We start from the raw sequence: 25,399 nt of genomic DNA on the forward strand, positions 1-25,399 counted from the left end.
GGGGGTCAGTGTGGACACTGTGGATGATTACAAATATCTGGGTGTGTATATTGACAATAAACTGGACTGGGCTAAGAACTCTGGCGCCCTCTACAGGATGGTCTCTATTTTCTGAGGCGCCTGAGGTCCATAGTCCATCTGCCGGACTATGCTCAGGATCTTCTATGAGTCTGTGGTGGTGACCGCTATTCTCTATGCTGTTGCATGCTGGGGAAGCAGGCTGAGGGTGGCAGACGCCAACAGACTGAACAAACTGATCCACAAGGCCGGTGATGTTGTGGGTGTGGAGCTGGACTCGCTGACGGCCGTGTCGGAGAGGAGGACGCTGTCTAAGCTGCAGGCCATTATGGACAATGGCTCCCACCCACTCTACGACACGGTGATGAGACACAGGAGCTCATTCAGTGCAAGACTCATTCTACTGAAATGACCACAGAGCGCCACAGGAGGTCATTCTTACCTGTGGCCATCAAACTCTATAACTCCTCCCTCAGTGTGTGATACTGTGGCTCATCTCTGAAAAACTCAGTACCAAATTTTACTGCTCATATGTGTAATAATAATAATTGTGTGCAAAAACTCAGAGGTGCGATGATTTGAACGGCCTTATACTAGATGTTTAACATTTATTATCACCGTCAGCGCCTCTTCACTGTATTTACATCTCGTGTACATGCTGCAAATTTCTCTTATTACTTTCAAATTATTAAAAGTGTTTATTCTTTTAAATGAACGGTTGCAACTAACAACTGCAGCTTCCCTCTGGGATCAATAAAGGGTTCTGATTGTGATTCTGAGAACGATCCACCACCCAAACAGTACCTGCTCTGTGAGGGTCCATGGGGGTCCTGAGCACTGAAGAACAGGGTAACAGAGTATCAGAGAAACAGATGGACAGAAGGGTGCCAGCGTAGAAGAAGGCAGAGAAAACACTGCAAATGCTCCTTTATTGAACCGCCACTTCTACAGGCAGCAGCTCTCCAAACCAGCGACCCACAAAGCGGAGACGGTCACCACTAGCCATCTGAGGGTGAACACTACAAACATGGGCTGGAAGTCAGGGAACCGGCCTCGTGACCAGCTGAAGGTTGCTGGTTTGATCCCCAGTGCCGACGGTACGTGACTGAGGTGTCCTTGAGCAAGACACCTAACCCCCCAACTGCTCCCCGGGCGCCGTGGATGGGGCTGCCCACCGCTCTGGGGTTAGTGTGCTCACTGCCCCCTAGTGTGTGTGTGTGTGTGTGTGTGTGGGTGTTTCAGTGCACAGATGGGTTAAATGCGGAGGTCTAACTCCACGGTTGGCTGATACGGCGGTTTATTTAACAGTAAGAAACAAAGAACTCCTCTTTCTAAAAGTATCGGTATCGGGATTTTCGCCTCGGTGTTATTCGGTATCGGATCGGCTGACTTGGTTTAGCGGAATCGCGCCACCGCTAAACCAAACCAACAGAAACACGCAGACACGGGAGCGCGCAGCAGTTCCCGCGCAGAAGGCGCGCAAACGGCGTTGAAAAAGGCGCGCCCCCGCGTCCCTCCGTTTGGTGTGTTTGAGCTGAGTAACGCCGGCTAACGGTCGCTCCGCCGCGGCTCCGGTTAAAGCGGGATAACCCGGTGAAATGCCCGCCGAGCGCCGATGAGGACCCGAGTCAGACATGGTAGGACTGAACGGAAGCACAGCGACAGCGACTTGGGCGGTTTTCTGAGAGCTGCTCGTGATCCGGCGGGGTTGTTAGCGTGTTGGCTGTACCGTTAGCCGTGAATGTTGGTTTGTCATGGCCGCGTTTCCCCCGTGAAGCGGCTCGAGGTGAGCAGGCAGCGCGAAGCGGCTCCGCTTCATGTCCGCCAGCTTCGTCCTCCAACTTTCGCGTTTCATTCTGGCTCCACGGTGCAACTGCCGCACCATTTAAGGTGGAACGGGGAAATTCGAGCAAGAAGCACAGACGCCAGAATGTAACTGCTGCACTACTTAAGGTGGAACGGGGCAAGCCGAGCAAGAACCCGGCGAATAAGTGAACGCTAAAATGTAATTGCTGTACTGTTTAAGGTGGAACGGGGCGAATAAGTGAACGCTAAAATGTAATTGCTGTACTGTTTAAGGTGGAACGGGGCGAGTAGGTGAACGCTAAAATGTAATTGCTGTACTGTTTAAGGTGGAACGGGGCGAATAGGTAAACGCTAAAATATAATTGTTGTACTGTTTAAGGTGGAACGGGGCGAGTAGGTAAACGCTAAAATGTAATTGCTGTACTGTTTAAGGTGGAACGGGGCGAGTAGGTAAACGCTAAAATATAATTGTTGTACTGTTTAAGGTGGAACGGGGCGAATAGGTAAACGCTAAAATGTAATTGCTGTACTGTTTAAGGTGGAACGGGGCGAATAGATGAACGTTAAAATGTAATTATTGTACTGTTTAAGGTGGAACGGGGCGAGTAGGTGAACGCTAAAATGTAATTGCTGTACTGTTTAAGGTGGAACGGGGCGAATAGGTAAACGCTGAAATGTAATTGCTGTACTGTTTAAGGTGGAACGGGGCGAATAGATGAACGTTAAAATGTAATTATTGTACTGTTTAAGGTGGAACGGGGCGAGTAGGTAAACGCTAAAATGTAATTGCTGTACTGTTTAAGGTGGAACGGGGCGAGTTGGTGAACGCTAAAATGTAATTGCTGTACTGTTTAAGGTGGAACGGGGCGAATAGGTAAACGCTAAAATGTAATTGCTGTACTGTTTAAGGTGGAACGGGGCGAATAGGTAAACGCTAAAATGTAATTGCTGTACTGTTTAAGGTGGAACGGGGCGAATTGGTGAACGCTAAAATATAATTGCTGTACTGTTTAAGGTGGAACGGGGCGAATTGGTGAACGCTAAAATGTAATTGCTGTACTGTTTAAGGTGGAACGGGGCGAATAGGTAAACGCTAAAATATAATTGCTGTACTGTTTAAGGTGGAACGGGGCGAATTGGTGAACGCTAAAATGTAATTGCTGTACTGTTTAAGGTGGAACGGGGCGAATAGGTAAACGCTAAAATGTAATTGCTGTACTGTTTAAGGTGGAACGGGGCGAATAGGTAAACGCTAAAATGTAATTGCTGTACTGTTTAAGGTGGAACGGGGCGAATTGGTGAACGCTAAAATATAATTGCTGTACTGTTTAAGGTGGAACGGGGCGAATAGGTAAACGCTAAAATGTAATTGCTGTACTGTTTAAGGTGGAACGGGGCGAATTGGTGAACGCTAAAATATAATTGCTGTACTGTTTAAGGTGGAACGGGGCGAATAGGTAAACGCTAAAATATAATTGCTGTACTGTTTAAGGTGGAACGGGGCGAATTGGTGAACGCTAAAATATAATTGCTGTACTGTTTAAGGTGGAACGGGGCGAATTGGTGAACGCTAAAATATAATTGCTGTACTGTTTAAGGTGGAACGGGGAAATTCTAACAAGAAGCTGACGAACAGGAACCGTGGAATTCGTCAGCTGACTAGTTTAGCTGGGTGGTTTCAGGATTGCTTGGTTTTCTTGGTTGTAACAAAAGCGGAGAACAGAGCAGTAAAGCTTAATGTGTTTAGAGCTGTTTACAGCCAAACTTCACCTTCGTACATATAAACCTTCAAACTCTACGCCTTCGGCATTCCTTATACAAAGACCGGATTTGACACCGGAAAAGCTGTGAAAACTGTGTGAAGCTGAACTACTGCACTGCCGGTTTGTTTACTTCACTCATTTGTTAAACTTCCCAGTGCGAACCCGATCAGCTCCACGGGTTCCCGATCAGCTCCACGGGTTCCCGATCAGCTCCACGGGTTCCCAATCAGCTTGACGGGTTCTTATACGCTGCTTAATGATGCTTCTTCAGGGGTCCAAAGAAAACGGTTCTCTATAGAACGCTTAAAGAACACTTTGCATCGTTAGTGTTCTTTGAACAATGAAAGGCTTCTTGAGATTGATGTGCTGTAGATGGTTCCGTGTAGAACCTTTTTGAAAAGGGATCTGTTTAGCACCAAAAAGGGTTCTTCTAATGTAACAAGCTTGACATCCTAACAGTAGAAGAACCCGTTTTGGCGCTATACAGAACAAGAAGCTGGTATGGTTACACTAAAGGGCACCTCGATCATGGAGCTACCCAGCTGCCTCTGACGTTTAACTGTTCTTGGTCGTGTTTGGGTGGGTCTTCTGTATGAATTTCCTTTAAATACTTGTCTTCTTAACCGTCTGTAGGAGACCGCAATCGACTTCAAGTCCCTCCGGGCCAAGTTTCAAGAGGAAATTCAGTCGAAGGAGAGGCCATCTGTTCCCCACAAGCCCAAATGCTTGCCACCTCAAGCAGGACGTACCACCACTCCCTTCATCATCAGTTCTTCTGGAGAAGACCACAATCCTGCTGCATCTAGTGCCGTTTCACGGAATGACTGCAAGGTGGCACAAGCAAACCGGCCCTCGTGTTTTTTCCACCACGGGAACAACGGTGGAAGTGGCGTCGCAAGGCTTCCCTTCAGAGATCGGCAGCTGCCTTTAGTGCTTCCAGCCTCGTCTACTCATGAGCCGAAGCGCGACCCAGACGTTTCATCTAGTAAACTGGTTACGTCACCAATCAAATGCAAAAAGAAAGCCATGCCAACACCGTTCAAGCCCCCCAAGTTTTCCAAATGCATCAAAGATATCATAGAAGGTTCTGGTGAACATGCTGAAAACGGCAAGGTCCACAGACCTCCGTCGGCAGAGCCCACCCTGATTGGGTCAAATGGCTTCGACCACCAGAATGGGGGCTCAGACTGTGGGTCACCGTGTCCGAGCCCAGAGCAGTCAGTTACGCCTCCGCCAACAGGAGAGAACTCCTCGGCTGTGGGCGGCGTCACCCATGTCCTAAGCACTCTGGAGAAAGCCAGGAAGAAGTTCTCTCCCAAGAGTTTGTTGATGTATGCCAAACCCAAGAGCTTCTACGCTAGCAAATGCTCTCCTGAGAGGTCTGTAGCGTATGAAAACGTTCACCACGAGGCTGAGGCTGGTTCCTGGCAGTCAGGACGTCCCCCTGGTAGCTCCTTATCTTTACCGCAAGCTGATGGATTCGCTCGCTGTAAGTCCTCCAAAGTTTTGTGTCTGTATGTGTGGTTGTTTAGTCGATTGCATGGTGTGTATTGATTGTAGGGATGGGCAATAAAACGATAGCAATGATTATCGCGGTGTAGCTTTCCTTGATGGTTCGATAAAATGTTTGATATAATGGCCCATTTTCACACTTTGTGTTATAGTGACAGCCCTGATGGCGTTTTCTGCGGCGAGGAAAGCCAACACGGCTGTCGACGCCATGAGGCGGCTCTCTTCCTGGTTTTTCAGCATGATTAGAGAGGGATGGGGACGAGGACTCAAATGAGTCAACAGATATACTTTGGCCAGCTTAAGTTTGCTGCTGCTCCTAAGCGGACGTTTGTGGGAAAATCAACGGTTTACCACTTGTGACCAGATCGCCTTTTTAAATTAAGAACATCACAACAGTCCCATGACAAGTTTAGGAAGTCTTCCCGCTGTTCTGGTTGGGTTCTGACCATGAAACATGCTTTGAAAGCAAAAATTGGCTTTCAGACTTGAAGGAAATGGTTTGACGTTTGTCGTGATGATGATGATCGAAATCCACTGGTGTGAAGTCTTTAGTCATGACGACGTTTTTGGCCATGTCGCCCGGTCCTGGTTGATTGGTAGCTATATGGGGTTGTATCAGCGGAAAGTATAACCAGTCTGTTCTGGCATAGCACTCACTCGCACGGTGTGATGTTGGCTGTGTAGTCACTTCTAAGGGGGGGATAGAGTTGATTTTTCTGGGGGTCTGAATGAGTTTGTGATACGCGCAGCACATTTTCAGTACTTTGTTCAGTGACGGCTGAAGTTCAGTTACTTTCACGGCCTCACGCTTTCAAAGAGCCTGTCGCTGTCGTCCGAACTTTACAGGACAAGGAATAAAACCTGTATTTTTAATGCAAGTCAGTGGAAACAAAGTTTGTCCGTGTCGTTTTGGGCTGTTTCTTTTATTCATCGTGAAATTGGCGTACAGTGTAAAGGGTAACGAGAAAACCTTGTATTTTTTTTTTTTTTCAGTTTTTTGTTCCCACAACAGCGATATGATGCCGTAAATGTAAGACAGCTATTTATTATGCCCCGCCCCCTTGTTTATTTATTTATTTATATAAATATGAAGCTAGAGTCAGCTATTTGCCAGCTTCTTGTTCGAGTTTTTCCGTTCCGCCTTAAATGGGCAGCAGTTACAATCTGGTGCTTTAGGCATCAATATTGCTGGACTATTTAAGGTGGAACGGGAAAGTTAGCTAGCTAGCTACCGAGATATTAGCATGCTATTGTCTTTTAATGCTTGTTATGAAGAAAATGACCATAATACACGACATTAATCCAAGATAATGTCTTAGTTATTGTCAATTTTTAAGGGAGGAAGTTCTCATGTTTGTGGGTTTCTCTGGTCGCTCGTGCAGCCGTCTGGCCGGCTTTTCTTTTTTTCTCATAACACTCCGTTTGGAGGGCATGCAGCCCCAACACTTCGCCCCGCCCCTCTATCTAAACTGAAATGGGGACATCCTAACACTAAACGCACAAATCGGCTCAGTGGTAGGGAACTGGGGTGAAACGTGATTGGGCCTGTATCTTTATAGAGGTGGTATAGAGCCGTCTCTGCTGAGAGCGCTACGTTATATTGATTGAGTCTTATTCAGGGCTCTGCTTGCTTTGTGTGCGTCAGTATAGCTGTTGCACACGTACTAGACGTTGGTATGCTGGTGTTCTAGCAATAAAATGCACACCACATATTGCCTGTTCTAGCGCTGTATTTCACGATAATGCAATTCAGAGTTTAAAACTAATCTCCTTCATCTAATCTATCTAATCTACTGGTTTGGCTGATTTTCAAGGCCCAGGCTGGACTAGTACGATCCTTATTGGTACTGTTTGGTCCAAAAATCCATGTCAGAGAAATTCTAGTGCTGAATATCTAAGGACAGTTAATCTAATAACTTTGCAAGCTTTGATCATTTTACCTTTTTTTTTTTTTTTTTTTTTTTCCCCCCTTCAGTCACAGAAACTGATTCTCACATAAATGGAGATGTGAAGCCTGCGATGCTGGACGTTCAGGCTCCTCTGGCCCGCAGACCCCTGCCAGACCTGCCATCTCTGGGGCCTTCGCCCATGAAACCACCCAGACCCCCACAAGTGGATCTCAGCTCCTACTCTCAGACAGTGAAACATGAACCCAGAGCTGAAGCACCTTCTCTGAGTGAGCTTTTAGTTTCGAAGAAAGTGAAGAACAGCGGGCCTGTCAGTCTCTTTCTGTTATTGTCTAAAGAAATCTATATATTTAAATATATTAGGGCAGCGATTAGTGACTGTTTTCTTAATCGATTAGTTGGGAAATAAAAAACCTGCAGATATTAAGTCTGGTTTTAATGGGTCGTTCAGCCAATTAAAATAAGAGGATTCCTCTTCTTGTATTGAATAAATAGACCGGCACCTACTGATTTTCTGTATTTCTCCTCTAATGATGGTAGAAAAATAAATAAAATAGCTTCTGTGATTGATAATGTAATGAAATTTGGTGTTACTGCTCACGCAAACGGCCCTCGGAGGCCTAAAAGCAGTTCGTTATATGCAGCGCTGCAGTAAGCGTGCGCTCAATGTCAGCGTTTTTAGATGTTTCAGTCCACATTTCAAATAAATATATAAAAAGAAGCTTTTAAAAAATCTTCTCCGATTTCTATTTTCGTGTGAATACGAGACTAAAACGTGGGAAAAGTTCCAGCTGATCTCACGTATACAAGCAGCCCTGATGATCATGCGGTTTAGTGGAGCAGGTTAGAGCAACAGAATCAGCCGAAAAGCAGTGAAGTGCAGTTCTTTGCTTTTGACTTCACAGCTGTCATATATGTCAGTATCTCACCCTGCAGGCTCTGTGATGTGCATTTCCCTCTTTTAATCACGTGACGTAAATGGGATGAGCAGAATGTCCAGCCATCTAATCGGGAACCTGGTTTGTTGCCAACAGCTTGTATTATTGCCGTCAGTGACTGTGATTAGTCATCACAGACGTTAAATCTTAAATCATCTTACTGTTAACTCTTACGCAGTTCATATCTTTTATATACAGTTATATACAGAGCTGAGTGATTTGGGGAAAACGTGTTAGGATTTTTCCGACCTGTGTGGCACCTGCGACTTTAATATTCGTTATTTTGTTGGTTGCAACCAGGGGCAGAGTTATAGAAACATCCTAACTCTTAAGTCTGATCTGTTAAGCCACCATTTCGCCAGTTGGGACGGAATATGTCGGTCACAGAATATAACCGTTCCTACGTTTATAATCAAACAGGAAAATTAAGCATCCTGTCTAGAGAAAAATTCCAAAAAACTGTCCCGTTCCTGCTGATGGCTGTTCTGATCAAATCAAGAATGGACATGTTTTAAAGTTTTAAAAACTTGTCAAATAAAATATTGCGGCAATGGTGAATAATGAGCAGACCGATCTGAGCGTGTGGCTGTTTATTAGGGGGAATAACGGTGCGGCTCACACAGCAGTTAAAGCTTTTGGGAGTTATTTTTTTTATGGAAAGTTATTAACGGCAGAGGTTTGGCTTAAGTTTTACTTAAAACTAATTTTAACTTAGTTTTAATGATCTTTTGATTGTTTTACACTTTAGCTGTGTGTGTATCACTGTTTGCTTGCTTAATAGACAGGATAATGGTTTCAGTGAGTGGCCACAGCCTGTTATGACACCAGTCATTCTGTTACATTTCTACATTCAAGCGTAGCTGAATATTTAATGTTATGTTCAATTTTAGTAACGTAAAAACATTTTTAGCAATTAATGCTGTGTTCACTCAGAATTTGAAAGCTGTAGATATAAAAGCTGTTTTGCTTCATTCTTTTCTGCTTTAAGGAATGTATGTGGCTGACTGATTTTTCTACAGAGGAATGCCGATGATCGATTCCCCACAGATAATTCTGTACAACATGCTTTGTAACATGGTACAAACCATGTTGTACAGGCAGACGTCTCATCAGTGTTGGACCAAAGCCTTGTATGTTCAAAATAGTAACTTCTCCAGACAGGGAAGAGCATTCTTAGCTTATGGTGGACGTTTTAAGTCATTTAATCGTTTTTATTAGTCTTTTAATTATGAAATGGTTACGTAATGGGGCAGCTGGAGTTTTCAAATTAAACAGTAAAAATGTCGATGTTTTCGTTCCAGAGCTATCTGAAGTTCCTGATCCCGCGGCAGCAGATGTCATGGGTCCAGAGAATCAGGCTGTGCCTCCGCCTCCTGAGTTTGATGCTCCAGAATTTCCAGATTTTGAGGCTTCTGTGCTGGAAGCTTTAAGTAGCAGTCTCATAAATCTTGCGGCTCTGGAGCTGGAGGCCACAGAATTTGGAGCCCCGCAAGCGGACAGTTTGCCGTCTCCGCCAACAAAACCAGAAGAAGCGAATGATATGGACGTTGAAGGCCCTCAAAGACATGAGGAGGTGATTCAGAAGCACTTGGTTTACCCTGCAGAAGCGGTCGGTGTTCTCCTGGAGAGGTCAGCTGGTCCAGAGCACTGGAAGGATTCGCAGGCAAGCACAGCACTGCAGACTGAGCTGCTCAAACCTGTGACTTCGGAGACGACCGTAAACAGAGCTCGTAACGTCCAGACTGACTCCAACAGTAGTGAACTCCCTTCAGAACCAAGGTGAGGAAGCATGAAGAAAAGCTGCTGTTGAAGCTGCGTGGTTCCCTTTCAGTGAAGATTTCTATGTGCGCAGAGTTGATTTTAAAGTGGTGCTTTGTCCAAATCTACTTTTCATTTTTGTCTCTTGCTTCAAATGTAGTAGATTACCAGCACTGGAGCTCTGAGATGCATGAGTCGGTCTTCTTTGAGCACTGATTTCCATGATATTGTCAGAAAAGCATGATGTGATGTAATTCATCATATGCATATTGTCCTTGCCCACCCCTTCTGAAGCTTCTGCAACTTTTAACTGATAGTTTGTTGGCTGTGATCGGTTCATTGCTAATCTAAAACAAATATCAGACACCAAGCATGTCTTGGTTGGTCGGCTTCGTTTGGAGTATCTGAGGAAATTTTACATATTACCATAGGAAAGATGAAAACTTGGGGCCCAATCCCATTCTTTATTTTAACCCCTACCCCTTGTTTTTGAGCGTCCCCTTGCCCCTTGGAGCTGAGTTACAAGTGTTAGTGGTTGAAATCTTTCCCTGCAAAATCGGACCTTCAAATAAAAGAGCATCACTTCATTAACAGCTACTAGCGCTGCTCTGTGGGCGACGCTGCCCGTCTGCAGTGACAGCAGAGGAGGGGAAAGTTCAGCTCCTCACTGCTGGGCTTTAGTTACATTTCGGGATCATATGCCTTCAAAGACCTGGATGCCTCCGTCAGGAGACCCCGGGGAAGACCCAGGACATGCTGGCGTGACTATCGCCCAGCTGGCCTGGGAGCACCTCGGAATCCTCCCCGGGGAGCTAGTGGAAGTGGCTGGGGAAAGGGAGGTCTGGACCTCATTGCTTAGGATGCTGCCCCCGTGACCTGAACCCCGGAAAAGCGGTGGATGATGGGGGGATGGATGGGTGTCTTCAAAGAGGGGGACAGTGATTTATTGCCCACCCCTGATTCTTTGGTGATATTGAAACTCATGTCACCATATTTGCCAGCTTCTGTTTCGAAATGTTCCCGTTCCACCTTAAATGGAGCATGTGACACAGTGGTATGTAGCGCTTTCAGTGTCGGATGCTTTGTGGTGCTTTGATGCATTTCAATTAGCATTTCATTATGCATTATTATATATGATGGTTACATTATTTCTTTGTCGTGTTTATGATTCGAAGGGCTTGCGCCGCTGCAGAGGCCAGTGGTTTAAATCGTCCTGACTGTGACGGGTTTGAGAGGTCACAGCAATCGTATTTTATTAAAATACTCATTGGTGCTTCATAACGAGCACCTGAGTACTTCATCACCCCTAATGGAGCAGCAGTTCATAACCTTTTGAAGCGCAGCAGGGAATTTAACTGGCTAGCTACCGCGACATCAGCGTAGTACGAGGGATTTTTTAATGATCATTATGAAGCAAACGACCGTGTGTCCTCAACACTTCGCCCTACTCTTCTATCCCAACGATAACCGGCACACCCTACTCCTAGGTGTGAACGCACAAAACTGGGGTAAGGGCCAAGTGGGAGGGCCAAGGGGTGAAATGGGATTGGGCCCAATTCTTAATTAGGACTCTGAGCCAATAGTTTGTCAGTGGTTTTAACTCCGTAACAACCGTCGTCTTATTTTCAACATTCCTCTTCTAGCCTCAGTCAGCCGGGAGATCATTATGAAGCCTGTGATAACGTGTACGAAGAGGTGGAGACGGTCACCAAATTCCATTTTGGGCAAAACTCCCGCAAACGTAAAGGACCTCCGAAGAGTAAGTGAGCGTGTTCAGCAGCGTTGGCACTAAAGATGCTTGTAGACGTGATGCAGTTGATGGTATTTTCACCAGTGTTTCTGTGACATGAGTGACATTAATATTTATTTTTACAACATTTTAAGTGATTTTAATACTTTTTAAAATTTTGATGTGAATTTTCCTTTAATTTTTATTAAACGGGTCTCGTACCAATTTTTCTAAATCTTAGTATGTTTAAAGTGTTCGTGTGTCAGCAGTCATGCAGAGTGGTTTGGTGTGTAATGCTCAGTTTCTTGTCAAACTTGACCGAGCCAGAATGGTTCCCTGTGGTGGTGATAGGAACCAGATGTTCCTCATTAAGTTATTTCAATTTTTAATTTGGCTAAATAGTGCCTAAAGAAAACACGCTCCCCTTCATGATCTTACCATCATGAACATTACTTATAAGAACATATCAGGACATGTAGGTTCACTGATTTGCTTCGCATAGTAAATGAATTGTATGCTTGGTGTTGTGGACGTGTGACCAACACTGCGAACGAATCAGTTGGGAAGATTCTCTACAATGAGCCTTTTCACTTCAAACCACTCTGACTGACTTTGTCTTGATTTAATTTTACAAACATGTTGACAAATCGGTGATATTTCTCATTTAAGGGGGCAGTCGTGGGCTGGAGGTTAGGGAACCGGCCCTGTGACCGGAAAGTTGCCGGTTCGATCCCCAGAGCCGACAGTCCATGACTGAGGTGTCCTTGAGCAAGACACCTAACCCCCAACTGCTCCCCGGGGGCTGTGGATAGGGCTGCCCACCGCTCCGGGCAAGTGTGCTCACTGCCCCCTAGTGTGCATGTGGTGTTTCACTTCACGGACGGGTTAAATGCGGAGGTGGAATTTCCCCGATTGTGGGATAAATAAAGCATCACTTAATATTAAGAAAGTGATTTGTGTTGTGTTTCTGTCAGATCCCTATGCTGATTCTCCAGTGGTGAGTGAAGTGGATTCAGTGAAAGATATCGAGCACAAATAAGTCCTCAGAGGTGGGTGTCGTTCATCATTTAAATCTTTCTTTCAGAAGGAGGACACGCGCAAAAGCATACGGCATGTGACGCAGTGGTATGTAGAGCTTGGTGTCGGATGCTTTTCAGGGCTTTGATGCAGTTTTGCTAATAGCATTTCAATTGGCTTTTTTTTAGCATTTCATTTTTTATTATTATTATTATTATTATAGTTACATGATTTCTTTGTCCTATTATTTGAAGGGCTAGTGTGACTGCTGAGGCCAATGGTTTAAATCCTACTCACTGTGACAGGTATGAGGTCATATCCATCATATTTTATTAAAATGCTCATTCAGTCACCTCTAAAGCTCATTTCACACCAGGCGCAGTAATACGCTCCTGTATTAGTCTGTGTAGCCTTTCTCACCAGTGCTAGCAGTTTCTACGCAGAACCAGTAAAGAAATGCTACAATATACCACCTAGGCTAATAAACAAATAGACAAATCTAGTTTTTACCGGTTGACTGAATTGCCTTGGGTCGGTTAATGTTGTGAAGACACAGGCATCCCATCCTCTTTATATAGAGCTGCATCACATGGTGAGAGCCAGTAACAGTCAAGGCAGCTATCTGATTTTTATTGTTGATCTCTTTTTTGTCATCTACATAAAGTTTATACAAGATAAACGAACAATATAGACTTTTCAAACCTTTCATCGCCCAAAAGATTCACCCAGCCTGAGCATTTCAAACGCAGTTGAATATAACGGTCAGTGGAGCGTGTTAAACTTCACTGTGTGAATATTTCTTGTATTTAAAATTTGTTAATGATGGAAAAAATAAGCATAAACCTGAAAATAAACATAACTAGAGGCTAGATGGCTGTGCCAGTTACATCTGTCATACATCCAATATCACGCCAATCACTGAGCTCAACCTGAATATTTAGATATTCCCAATTATGTTTCCAAATAATTATAAGAATAATATTTCATATTTCAGATTGTTGCTTTGGTTAAATGACAAAATAAAAATGTCTGTTATTTGTGATTATACATAACAGCAGCACTGCTGTGTCTGATCCACTCGTACCAGCGCAACACACACTAACACACCACCACCACGTCAGTGTTACTGCAGTGCTGAGAATGATCCACCACCCAAACAGTACCTGCTCTGTGAGGGTCCATGGGGGTCCTGTCCACTGAAGAACAGGGTAACAGAGTATCAGAGAAACAGATGGACTACAGTCTGTAACTGTAGAACTACAGAGAGCAGCTATACAGTAAGTGGAGCTGATAAGATGGACAGTGAGCGCAGAAACGAGGAGGTGGTCAGGATGTTACGCCTGATCGGTGGCCTTTTTAAAATAAATAAATAAATAAATAATAATAATAAAAAAAAGTATTTTGAAAATGTTTTTCTCCTGCACTTTTACCCTGTAGCCTCAGTGCTCAGACAGAAAAAGGGGTTTGTTGCTGTCTGAGGCTGACATGGATGTGTGGCATGAATGAGGTTTTCAGCTAAACCACTTAGTTTTTCTGTACGTTAACAATATTAACGCTGCTCAGTATAAAGGCTTCTGCTCAGGATTTGGCGTTTAGGTTACAATCACTTATATAATTAGGGCTTTATATTAAAAAAAAACATTGAATGCCACTGCAATTAAGAAATATTAGAGTATTTTAATTATTCAGCTCTAGAAAATACTATGTAAAAATAAATAAATAAATGTAACCAGTGTGTTTCAAGACGTTTCCTTATAGAGCTTCACGTCTTCGCAGTATTATTGATGCAGAAGACTCTGCAAGTATGTTTCTGCTTATTTTTGTACGAATTGGGGTATTTTTGGTATATTTTGGTTAAAATAATACAGGTCAGCCTTTATAATGCAGGTCCAGCCATCTCCCATTGAATCATTATAGTGTTTTGTAATATAATGAAGACCACAGTATGAGATCACAGTATAATCACAATATTTTGAACATATGCAGCACTGCTGTCTGATGTCCATGAGCAACTCATTTTGCCTGGTCAAACACCATAAAATACTGCCCTACTGTCCTGTGATTTTGAGTGGTACGTTGGTAGACGTCTTCGGTGCTGCTGTCTGTAATGCCTTTCAGGAAGGAACGCTCGAGTCCTGACCACTCTGATGAGAAGGAGCTGCGAAAGAGAGAGAAACAGCGTCTGGAACGGGAGAAAAAGGAGCAGAAGGAGAGGGAGAAAAAAGAAAACGAGATGAAAAAGAAATTTAAAGTGAGTCGCTTGAGAGAAATGATGATTGCAGCTTTGAGAGGTTGGTGGGGTGATGCTGTGAAAACTGTTAAGAACAGTTGAATTCATTTGCCTTAAGTGATGCTTTATTAGTCCCACAGACGGGAAATTCCACCTCCGCATTTAACCCATCCGTGAAGTGAAACACCACATACACGTTAATAGACACACACACTAGGGGGCAGTGAGCAAACTTTCCTGAAGCGGTGGGCAGCCCTATCCACGGCGCCCAGGGAGCAGTTGGGGGTCAGATGTCTTGCTCAAGGACACCTCAGTCATGGACTGTCGGCTCTGGGGATCGAACCGGCGACCTTCTGGTCACAGGGCCAGTTGCCTAACCTCCAGCCCACGACTGCCCGTTTAACATTAGAAAAACATGCAAGACAGAAAATCATCAAAGCACAAAGCACTCTCGGTAGCTTTAGTCTCGGTCTCCCCAAAATGATATCTAGTAAAAATGAAGTCAGTTAAAATCTGTACAGGTACCACAAATAAAGTTGATTAATGTAGAAAGTCCAGACTTGTTCTACTGCAATTCCTTTCTAGATTAAGCTCTTAAATGTATTACTAGAAGGTACCAGAGCTTCACATGTTGGTCTGTGAAGATTCACACTCCTGGTCAGTCAGTGTTGCGTTGGTTGTCTAGTGAAGTCTCCACACCTGCTACAGAGAACAAACCTGCGTTTTTCTCTTTCTATTTAGAATAAACAGCATCCGTGTGTTAAAATGTGTTCTCTGTGGAGGGTTTTACTGAATTTGCTTAGAAAAATCAGCAAAGCACCTTTTGCATAGCGAAAGCAAATCTGTTACGACATCATTTCTTACCTGATTTTATGGAGCATGTTGAACTGCATTCCAACCATTGGTAGAAGTGTAAAAACATAAATAAAAGTCTGAGCTTCACTCGTTTGTGCAGCTACACTGTGGTTATACTGGTTCACTGTGTGATCTGGAGCTGTTGATTTTCTCCACTGCCCCAGTAGATCACTGGACAGGAGGAGCCAATGTACCACGCCCGAGTGCTAGTTGCCAGCAAGCTGCGCAAGCATGACCTGCAGGTGAAGAGCGGAGACACGGTCAGCATCATACGCACCACCAACTGCCCCAAAGGAAAGTGGCTGGCCAGGGACGCTCAGCACAACTGTAAGAACGCATGCTGGAACAGCAGTACACTAATATGGGCCAGTCTGGTCACTTGGACGGTCCCAGACATTGGGGTGCGGGGGTGGGGGGTGGTGGGTGATCAGTGCTAATACAAATAAAGCTGTTATAATGTAGGATAGTAAGCCAAAGATGCCATGTACTACATACAGTGCAGGCTTTTTTTGGAAGAACTTTATCAGTAGTTTTTGCAAAAAAATCTACAATTTTTCCATTTTCTGCACAATACAGTGGTTAAGATGAACAGACAGTATGAAATGGTTACATGTAGAGAACTTTACAGACTCGGGTTTGGTTACAGTGGTGGTGGTGATAGAAACCAGGGGTCACCATGACTACAGCACAAATATAGCCATTTTATCCAAAACCACCAGAAGAACCTACACGTCTTCTGAGTTTTTATATGTAGTGTTGATGGTAAAATCTAAAGTTTTCTGTGGGTGCTGTCTTTGCAGTATTGTTGGTGCAGAAGGCTCTGCGAATGAGAAGCTTCTGCTGGTGTACGAGACCCTGCGTGCATCTCCCCACCATGAACCAAAAAAAAAATAAGGAAAGAAAAATGAAATAAAATCTGTAGGTCACAGTAAAACACTGCAGCACGACAGGAACAAATCTGAGCTTGCGTTCGCATTGATATCAAACACACCTTAATACTCAGTCTCTCTCAGTTTGTTAGTAACTGTGTTTAATAGCATTTGGCTGACGTTCTTATCCAGAGCGATTTACAATCTGATCATTTTACACAGGCAGGCCAAGGTGGTGTTGGGAGTCTTGCCCAAGGACTCTTATTGGTATAGTGTAGGGTGCTGACCCTGGTGGGGATTGAACCCCAGACTACAGTGTTACCCACTACACTATCCAACCACCAATCAGTGTGATTTGGTTCGCTTGGTCGCCTTCATGCTTGGAATTAACCATTTTCGTTCGCCTTCTGTCCGTATGCAGTGGTGATGGGCTTGGAAGAGTTTAGGTCTCTATGATTATTTTATCATTGTTAATATTTTGGGGCTTCAGACACGAAATGCGTCTTGGCTGGTTTAATCCATTTGGGGTAAGGTCAGGTAATATGAACGCCAAACCATCACACTAATTCCTGCAGCGCATTTGCTGTAAAGCACTGTTGGCTCTCATCTCTGCAGATGGCTATATATCTGTCATGAATGTGGAGCTGAACATGAAGGAGATGCTGGAGCTGGGGAAGAAGGCGCAGGCCTCCGCGCGAGGAGCGGGCGAGGCAGACACCCTAAGCCTCAGCAGCAGGTCCAAACACCATCCCTCTTTCTGTTCTCTAAACCGGGCCCATCAGCTCTGCTGCTGGAGGTTCTGCCGTCATATTTTGTTTTTTCTGTGCTAGTACGCTTCGTCTCAGGAAGAGCTGGTCAGTAAGCTTATTCGGTTGATGGTGTTAAAGAAAGCAAACCCGAATAAAGTCAGTCAGTAAGAAGGGCCTGGCACTGTTATGTAATCACAGTTGAGTTGATTGCAATAGTTTAAGCTGCCTGCAGTCGTTTTCCACAGTTGTTAGATTTCACAGTAATATTAAGCTGCGATTTAAGCAAATATGTGACATTGCTATGTTCAGGCTTTTGTACACCAAATTCAGATTTCTTTATTTGAAATCTTCATTGACGCTTGAGCTCAGATGACTTGGGTGGATTTTATCTGCTCGTAAGAGGTTTTTGCACTAATGGAGTTCGGAGTGCATTGTCATTAAAGCAAAAGAGAGACGAGCTTTAAAATTAATGTGTTTGAAAAATTCGACTTTACACAGTGTTTTATGCTCATAATGTATGAAAAGAAATTAATTTAATGCAAGTGAAAAAAGTCAGAGCGTTTTTCATTAGTGGTCTCAGATTTTTGGACCAGTGTTTGTGTACAGGATGAACTAGTTCTATAACTAAATATCTGTAAACTAGAGTTTGTGTAATTTGATAGACTTTAGTTCACGTTATGACAGTCATATATTTACTGTTCTTAGTTCAGGCACACTTGTTGACATGGTGTCAGACAGCATACTGGCTGATCGTATGTCAGGGTGGGAAACTGTATCACTTGTTTTTGCGACTTCGGCAGCCATTCAGACGTAACGTCCTTGTGGTAAACTGGGAGCTTTACAAGTTTACAACTTTATGAGGGCTGTCCAAAACATACCGTAAACACTGACTCACAAATACACAGCTCTGCCTCTCTGCCTCTCATTTACCCCCATCTGGCATCTACACTGTTCACAGAAAATGGAGATCCCAAACTTTTGAGGGGTGGTGTACTAAAAAAACCAATTTATGTATGTTATGCAGCCTGATTGTCTTCATTTACTAGATGTGGTTATGAAAAGGTATTTTCTGCTGCTCAGAACAGAAATATCACCTTGCTGACTGTGTTTATACATTTCTGCAGGTCTTCACATTATAACCCAGTTCTCACGAGCAGCTGTAAGTGCCTGGTATTGAGAATTATAAGACCTGTTGAATCGTACTGTATCTGTAGTACTGCGTCTTTTTTGATCTTTCTGTTCTGATGTGTCCTGTTTCAGTTACTGATGATAGCGAAGAGTGGACTGGAGATGATGAGACCTTGTCCACTTTACCAGAAAGCTTGTGAGTTTCATTGGTTCTGTTTAGGTTCTGTGTTAGAACGTTTCTGACTGGAACTATGTTATGTGGTGGTTGTTGGAGACATGAGGCTATGATGAAAACATCTTGAGGTCCAAATTAATTAGTTTTAAATGAAATATGGCCTTTCTGAAATGGACAGGACCTGTAGCCTTATTTTACCTGCTGTGTTTTTACCTGCTGTTTCCTCAGGGGTCCTAACAGAGCTGTCTCAATGCCAGACATGTGTAAGTGTAGCCTTAATTGTCATTACATCTTTGTTAGAAGTGCTTTTTCTTTGTAGACGCTAAATATGTGGAGGATTTCTTTTAGGCATGCGCCGAGATGGTATTTGTGCTCTGTTGTCTATCAGTTTTCACATGCATATCTACAGATACATGAACGTTTATGAAATACAACCCCAATTCCAGTGAAGTTGGGACGTTGTGTAAAACATAAATAAAAACAGAAGACGATATTTAGCAACTCCTGTTCAACCTATATTCAACTGAATACACTACAAAGACGAGATATTTAATGTTCAAACGGATAAACTTTATTGTTTTTTGCAAATATTCACTCATTTTGAATTTGATTTGATATCTCGTCTCTGTAGTGTATTCAATTGAATATGGGTTGAAAAGGATTTACAAATCATTGTATTCTGTTTTTATTTGTTTTACACAACGTCCCAACTTCACTGGAATTGGGGTTGTACCTGGATTAGCAATATTAATATATTAGCAGATTCTCATTAATTCTCTACTGGTGCTGATTTTGATATTGTCCGATTTTGTTGTAGATTTGTTTTTGTGCTAGAAAATAAACGAGTATTAAAAGGTTTTAATTATGTCAGTAAGTCGTCTCATATCTTGCTAATGCTTTTATTTTTAATATTCGGTATGCTAATTTAATTCTGGAAAGAAAACAAATTTATTCAAGTGTGCTAATTGAGGTCTGCATGTTGTCAGTCAGTGAAACGCATTTAAAATAAAAATGTATATCAAAATAAAAACTGACCGTCTCGGCCGTAGTGTTCTCACATCCGTCCAGCCCTGGCCGCGAGTAATCACTTCTCTCTTCTTGTTCTAGTTGGTATTGTCAGTGCTCACCGTGCACTGAGTGCTGACAGTATGGAGGACATCCCCTCTCAGTAAGTTAAGACCTCCAGCACGCTGCATAGGATTATAGGCTTTATTAAAAGCAAGTGGTACAGGAAGTTTACCTCTTGCATCTTTCTTTTTGAGGCACGAGGCTCTTCAGAAGCTCGCGGTCTTCTTCCAGAACTCCAGAGAAGAGCTCAATACTGTAACGGATCACACCAGCTCAATTCCAGCCAAGTACAGTATACTAACTACAGTTCATTACCTGTGATGATGCTTCCAAATGCACGTAAACCTTTTCACTTTCATTAATATCTCATGTTTCTCTGCAGCTTCAATGGTCCAGGTAAGGCAGCTCTGTATCTTCTATATATTCTGAGCTTTCAGGGGTGCACCAAACATTAACTAGTTGGTTGGATAGTGTAGTGGGTAACACCTCTGCCTTCTACGCTGGAGCACCTGGGTTCAATCCCCCACCTGGGCAAACACCCTACACTATACCAATAAGAGTCCTTGGGCAAGACTCCCAACACCACCTTTGACTACTTATGTTGTCACTGTGAGTGGTGGCACTAAAATCTTAAACCAAAATCAGTTGTGTGTTTAAACACAAATCAAGTGAGAGGCAACTGGCTGTTTAGCACAATGAACTGTTTAGTCTTATGTGACTTATGTGGTATAATTTTAGTTTTGTTCATTTTTTAAGTGAACAAACTTAAATATGGCATTTATTTTGCTGATTGTAGTGCATCATGTCTGATTACTGAGTCAAACATATTGGAAAAAGATAAGTCAAGTCATTCCATCGATGTACAAGTACACAGTGGAGTGAAGTTACGTTCCTCCAGGAACAACACGGTGCAACAAGGAACAGAGTACAAAGTGCGAACGAGCAGACATCGCATGCAAACAAAAAAATTAAACTGTAAACAATAAATAGGATAAATTAAACAGACGTTAGACACAGTAAACAGACGTTAGACACAGTAAACAGACAGGACAGTGCAGCACCAACACAGCACTCATTCTGGACAAGAGGTCGTGGAATAAGGTGCAGAGATGTTTAACACGCTGTGATCTGGGAGTCTCAGGCAGATGACAGACAGAAACACAGCAGTTACTGAGGTAGAAAAACCAGAGTAAAACAGTGAAAACACAGTGTAGCAGCAATGATCCAGGTAGTGCAGGTAGAGCATCATGAGTGTGTGTGGAGGTTGGCTCAGTCCTTGTGAGTTTAAGAACCTGATTACTTGAGGAAACAAAACATAAAATGTGCTGTAATGTTTTTATTTATTTAATTAATTTGTTTTTCCCTAATATGTTCTGCAAGTTCAGATGACCTTCAGGTGGATTTAATCTGCTCATGAGGTTTTTACATTAACTTATGAAGTGCACGCGGTCATTAAAGCAAAAGAGAGACGTACTTTAACACTCAAGCCTTTTTCAAAAAGCATCTTGATTATTCGTCTCAGGTTTTTGGACCCCACTGTGCCAGGATGAGCTAGTTATATTGCTAAATATTTGTAAACTAGAGTTTGTTTAGGTGCAATTGTGCATTAAACTGTGCAGACATGTTCTTTGTAGAGGATGTGTTCACTTAATTTAAAGAAATTAGACCAGGGTGCCCAAACTTTTGCATGCAGCTGTAGTGCTATGTGCCACAACATTTTAATACAAATGCAGCAGCAGCATTTAAATGCGGTGCGAGTGCACTTCCCTCACGGAATAGACAAAATAAAAACAAATGGGCAGGTTGTGTAAAAATCTGATCTTGGTCGATTCTTATTGTGCATCCACGTGAATGTTTACATGTTTTTCTATATGCTTGGGTACTTTTGGTGTTTAAGGTGGGGAGATTAGAGTTTAAGAGCACTTTTGACAAAATTTGGGAGCACATTTTCCACCCTGTAGCACTGATGGTGAATGTTTTGAGTTGGGCTGTTGGTGTGTGTTGTAAGAGGCGTGTGAGGGTGGGAAATTTTTCTTGCGGTGTGGCTCTAATAAACAAAAGCTAAGAACAGTAAACATTCAGATATTGCAGACTACAAGCCAACCACAGTCTGCTGCTGCTGGCTCCAGGGACTCTACCTTCTACCCCATTTGAGCTGCTGAAATTCATCCTATGAAGAGAATTTGATGGATTACTGGTTGATTTTTGCCTTTAAGCAGCTCTGACTCTACCCGTTCATATTAAATGGACTCCAGCAGCAAATGCTGAAAGTTGGCATCGACTCTGGGGGGGGGGGGACTAAAGGGTGCATCTCAAGTTGAATTAAAAATCAACCTGTTCAAATCATCAGACATTAAATGAACATCTTAACTGTAAACTTGGGACAAGCAGTTATGTATTTGTCAGTTAATGGTTCCTTGGCTGATGAACATTCATGCCACTGTTGATGTTTTTGTGTGTTTTAGGTCTTCTGAGTGTTGTGGAGGAACCTCCTTATGTGTGAGTATGACTGGAGAGACTACATGAAGTTCTTGGTCTGAAGTCTTGTGAAGGGTTTTGCTTGGTCTAAAACTAAAGTCAGTCCCTTGTTTTTATGATTAACTTGGGGTTGTGAGTATGGACCCTGTAACATGAAAGGCTGCTGAGAAAATGAGCAACTAATATGACCCAGTAAATAAGCTTAGTACCTCATGCATTTGGTTCTGTGTTCTGATTATGAGTCTGTTCTCCCCCCAGTGAGGAAGACCAGTTCAGTTACGCAGACGTCGAGCTGCTGCCTCCTCCTGAACTCTACGCTGACTTTTTCTGAGCATTCAGGTCTGTTTTGCTTTGTTTCCAAGTGCTGTTTTTTATTTTATCCCTCATTAGATCCTAAAGCAGCAGTCTGGCCAGTAAGATTTGCCATTTCTCCAGTCAGTCAAGGCAAGCCACACACACCATTACATAAGATTTTATGTTAAAAAAAGGAAAGAAGTATCATTATTAAATGAGGAGAATTAAAACGGGCTAAAATATGGTGAATGTGCACTGTTGAGAGTTGCCCATTAAATATGAAATAGTGATTTAAATGTTTTTCGGATTCAAGACTTAGTCATAAGTCTTTACATCACAAGCTCAGACTCGAAAAGAAGGTCCGGCTCGACGTTCAGGTTTCCAATGCAAAATCAACATTTTACTGATGAAGATTTGATGACAATGGACCATTTACTCACATCCTTCATGAAGTTTTGACGGAGTTCTCTTTGAATTCTTTCAACACGCCCACAATCAGATTCATTTGCTCAGGGAAGGGCGCGAAGTACCACCCACATTATAAAATGTTCCACCACATGTGCCGTATCATTTTCCACCAGAGAAGTCTCAAACTTCAATTTCAGCTTTAAAGTAAGGAAGAAATCTATATTTTTGTCGAAGCTTTCAATTTAAGGGAAAGGTTTTGATCTTAATTATTCTGATTTAGGGTCATTCTTTCAGTGTTTGTACCACAGATTTACTATATAGTGGATATAACTTCATCTAAAACCTAGGAAACACTCCAGTTCACTTTTGGTGTAATGTCAGCATAATGCAACAAAAAAATGTTGGCAAATCTCTGAATATCTTCAGTCGTGCAGCTGGCAATGTAGGCTAAGGCTTTAACTTGGCTAGCTAGCAAATGATCATGTAGTGAAAGTCAAATTTTCCTGACTTTGACATTGAAGGGTTCGTTGTAGTGAGTAAACATAGTTAGTTTCAAATTGTGCCGTTCACCCTTCAGTCCGGATGCAAAAACTGCAAATTTATGCTATTTTGAAGTTCCTGTTTTAGTGGGGTCACAAAAACTGATGCTTTTGCAATCAGAACAGAGTTAATTTGCGTAGGAGTCTTAAAGGCACAGTATAAGACGGCCTGTTTAATTCTAAAGATATGGTGACAGAATAGAAAGGTGTTTTAATATGGCATCATAACATTAAACAGCACAGAAGTCATAAATGGGCCTCATTGCTGCTGTGCAGGACTAATTTTCAGTGTTGTGCGTGGGAGCGGGTGGGACCAGCCCACTGCGGGTGGTAGCGGGTCGAAGCTTGCATGAAGAGAAGTCCCGTAAATTAACGAGTAGCCTAAATAAAGTAAAGCGATCACTAAATCATATGTAAACAATATAAAATAACAGAAAAGGTTCAAATGTATGAAATTATTCTAGAGTTGCCAAGTCACCGATTACATGAACAGCATGCAGATTCTCACATCTTATGGAGACGGCGGAGCCTTCAGTCTGACAACCACAGCTGCCCATCAAAACGCCAAAAATGTGTGCTTTAATTCTTGTTGTGTTTACCGGGAATAAATGCCGTTTGGTGAAGTTACTTCACTTTGAGCCTGATGACCATGACTGCCGTGTTATTTCAGCAGAGAATAATGTATTTGTGATCAGATGTTGGAAATTGGACGTCAGTTTGCCTTTTGACGGAACTGTACGGGCCAAATGACTTCAGTTTTCTGTGGGAGAGGGTGGGTGCTGGATGAAATCCTGCAGGAGCAGGTGGGAGCGGGACTAAAAAACCAGTCCCGTGCTGACCTCTACTGCAGGCTCCAGTCAGTTGTAATTATAACCATTCAAAATATTTATGCTAAGATAACTAAACACAGTGCATTCCAACCATTGAGGAATGAAAAACAACCTAAAGTTTGTTCAAACAGGTCGGAGCAGTTGGGTTTATTTCAGGATGGGTGCTGTTTTTGGTATTTACCCTTGAGGCTTGAGTAATCTTTCTTCCAGGCTTTACCGTTGGAATAAAACCTCACTGCTGACTTTGTCTTCCTAACAGGTAAACGGCACCATTTCTTCACTTGTTCTGGAAGACGGGCTACTTTAGGAGGTTGAAAAGCTGAAGGCCATATGGTGCCCATTCAGTCTGCAGTGTTGTTTTTTTGTTTGGTTTTTTTCTGAGAGCTGCTGTTGATGCTTTTACTCCCCAATACAGTCTCAGTCAAAAGGACCAAGCAGTGGCCTTTCTCAGAGCTGTGTTATGAATTCTGATGTGAAGAAAGGGAAAAAATAGATAATTAGAAGGCTTGACACTTCTGGGTGTGAGTGTAATGTCTAAATGTTATGGTGTATTGTCAGTTGAGATTATGGCTTTGCACTGTCTTGCATTTCCTTTTTTTCCCCCTGTTTGTTTTGTTCTGGCCTTTTTGTTTTGTTTGTTTGTATTAAACCAGTCATTTATGTGAATTGATGCATACAATAAATGTGTAGTTGGATTCTGATTTGAGTTTAATGATGCTTTTTGTTTTAAGACCAGTCATTTTCCTCATCCGTTTAATCGGCTTGTTGAGTCCCTGATTTCTTTCCTGCCAGCATCGCTCAAAAAATGATTTTATGGCCATCCTAAACATTAAGCCAATACTTTACATACTTATACTCAGAGGTGGATGAAGTGCACAGCCCATGTACTTGAGTTAAAGTAGAGACCCCCCAAGGTAAAATATCACTCCAGTAAAAGTAGAAGTTCCTCCATTTAGACCTCCACTTGAGTAAAAGTACTAAAGTATTTCCCTTCAAATGTACTTAAGTATAAAGTAAAAGTACTAAAAGAGTAATTCTGGCTCTGATCTGGTCCTGTTATCATTTTTATAACCAGACTGGCTTCATGAACTCATTTCAGGTGAAAGTCCTCCAGCGTCTCTCTTGGTAAACCAGTCTTTTAATAGAACGTCATTAATTAGTGACGCTGACGTCTATTAAAATGATCAGAAGCACAAAACACTGAAGGTAAACAGTTTCCATCAGGGAGAACCGAGTGGCTCTGAAATCACTTTTTACACACAAGCAAAGTTTCAGTTTCAGATTTATTTACAACTTAGTTCCAAGTTTAAGTTGAATAAAAACTGGCT

General features: G+C 42.7%; 1 protein-coding gene across 2 annotated transcripts; it reads left to right on the forward strand.

Annotated features, from left to right (window-relative positions):
- The first annotated feature begins 1,509 nt into the window (after nucleotides 1-1,509).
- si:ch211-188c16.1 (uncharacterized protein LOC562677 homolog) lies at nucleotides 1,510-24,772 on the forward strand. 2 transcript variants are annotated; one of them, XM_017721754.2, is made up of 20 exons: nucleotides 1,510-1,655; nucleotides 4,221-5,076; nucleotides 7,075-7,275; nucleotides 9,246-9,723; nucleotides 11,346-11,461; nucleotides 12,406-12,428; nucleotides 12,516-12,556; nucleotides 12,703-12,753; nucleotides 14,567-14,699; nucleotides 15,701-15,860; nucleotides 17,018-17,138; nucleotides 18,276-18,310; nucleotides 18,412-18,475; nucleotides 18,683-18,717; nucleotides 19,562-19,622; nucleotides 19,717-19,809; nucleotides 19,905-19,918; nucleotides 21,988-22,021; nucleotides 22,259-22,339; nucleotides 24,331-24,772. In XM_017721754.2, the coding sequence occupies exons 1-19, from the start codon at nucleotides 1,653-1,655 to the stop codon at nucleotides 22,329-22,331; spliced, it is 2,592 nt and encodes an 863-aa protein (XP_017577243.1). In that variant the 5' UTR covers nucleotides 1,510-1,652; the 3' UTR covers nucleotides 22,332-22,339; nucleotides 24,331-24,772. The 2 variants fall into 2 exon arrangements, 1 of the variants encoding a protein (XP_017577243.1); XR_005129561.1 differs by lacking the exon at nucleotides 19,905-19,918.
- Nucleotides 24,773-25,399: the final 627 nt, after the last annotated feature.

Source organism: Pygocentrus nattereri, chromosome 2 (assembly GCF_015220715.1).
Source record: "Pygocentrus nattereri isolate fPygNat1 chromosome 2, fPygNat1.pri, whole genome shotgun sequence".
Classification (NCBI taxonomy): domain Eukaryota; kingdom Metazoa; phylum Chordata; class Actinopteri; order Characiformes; family Serrasalmidae; genus Pygocentrus; species Pygocentrus nattereri.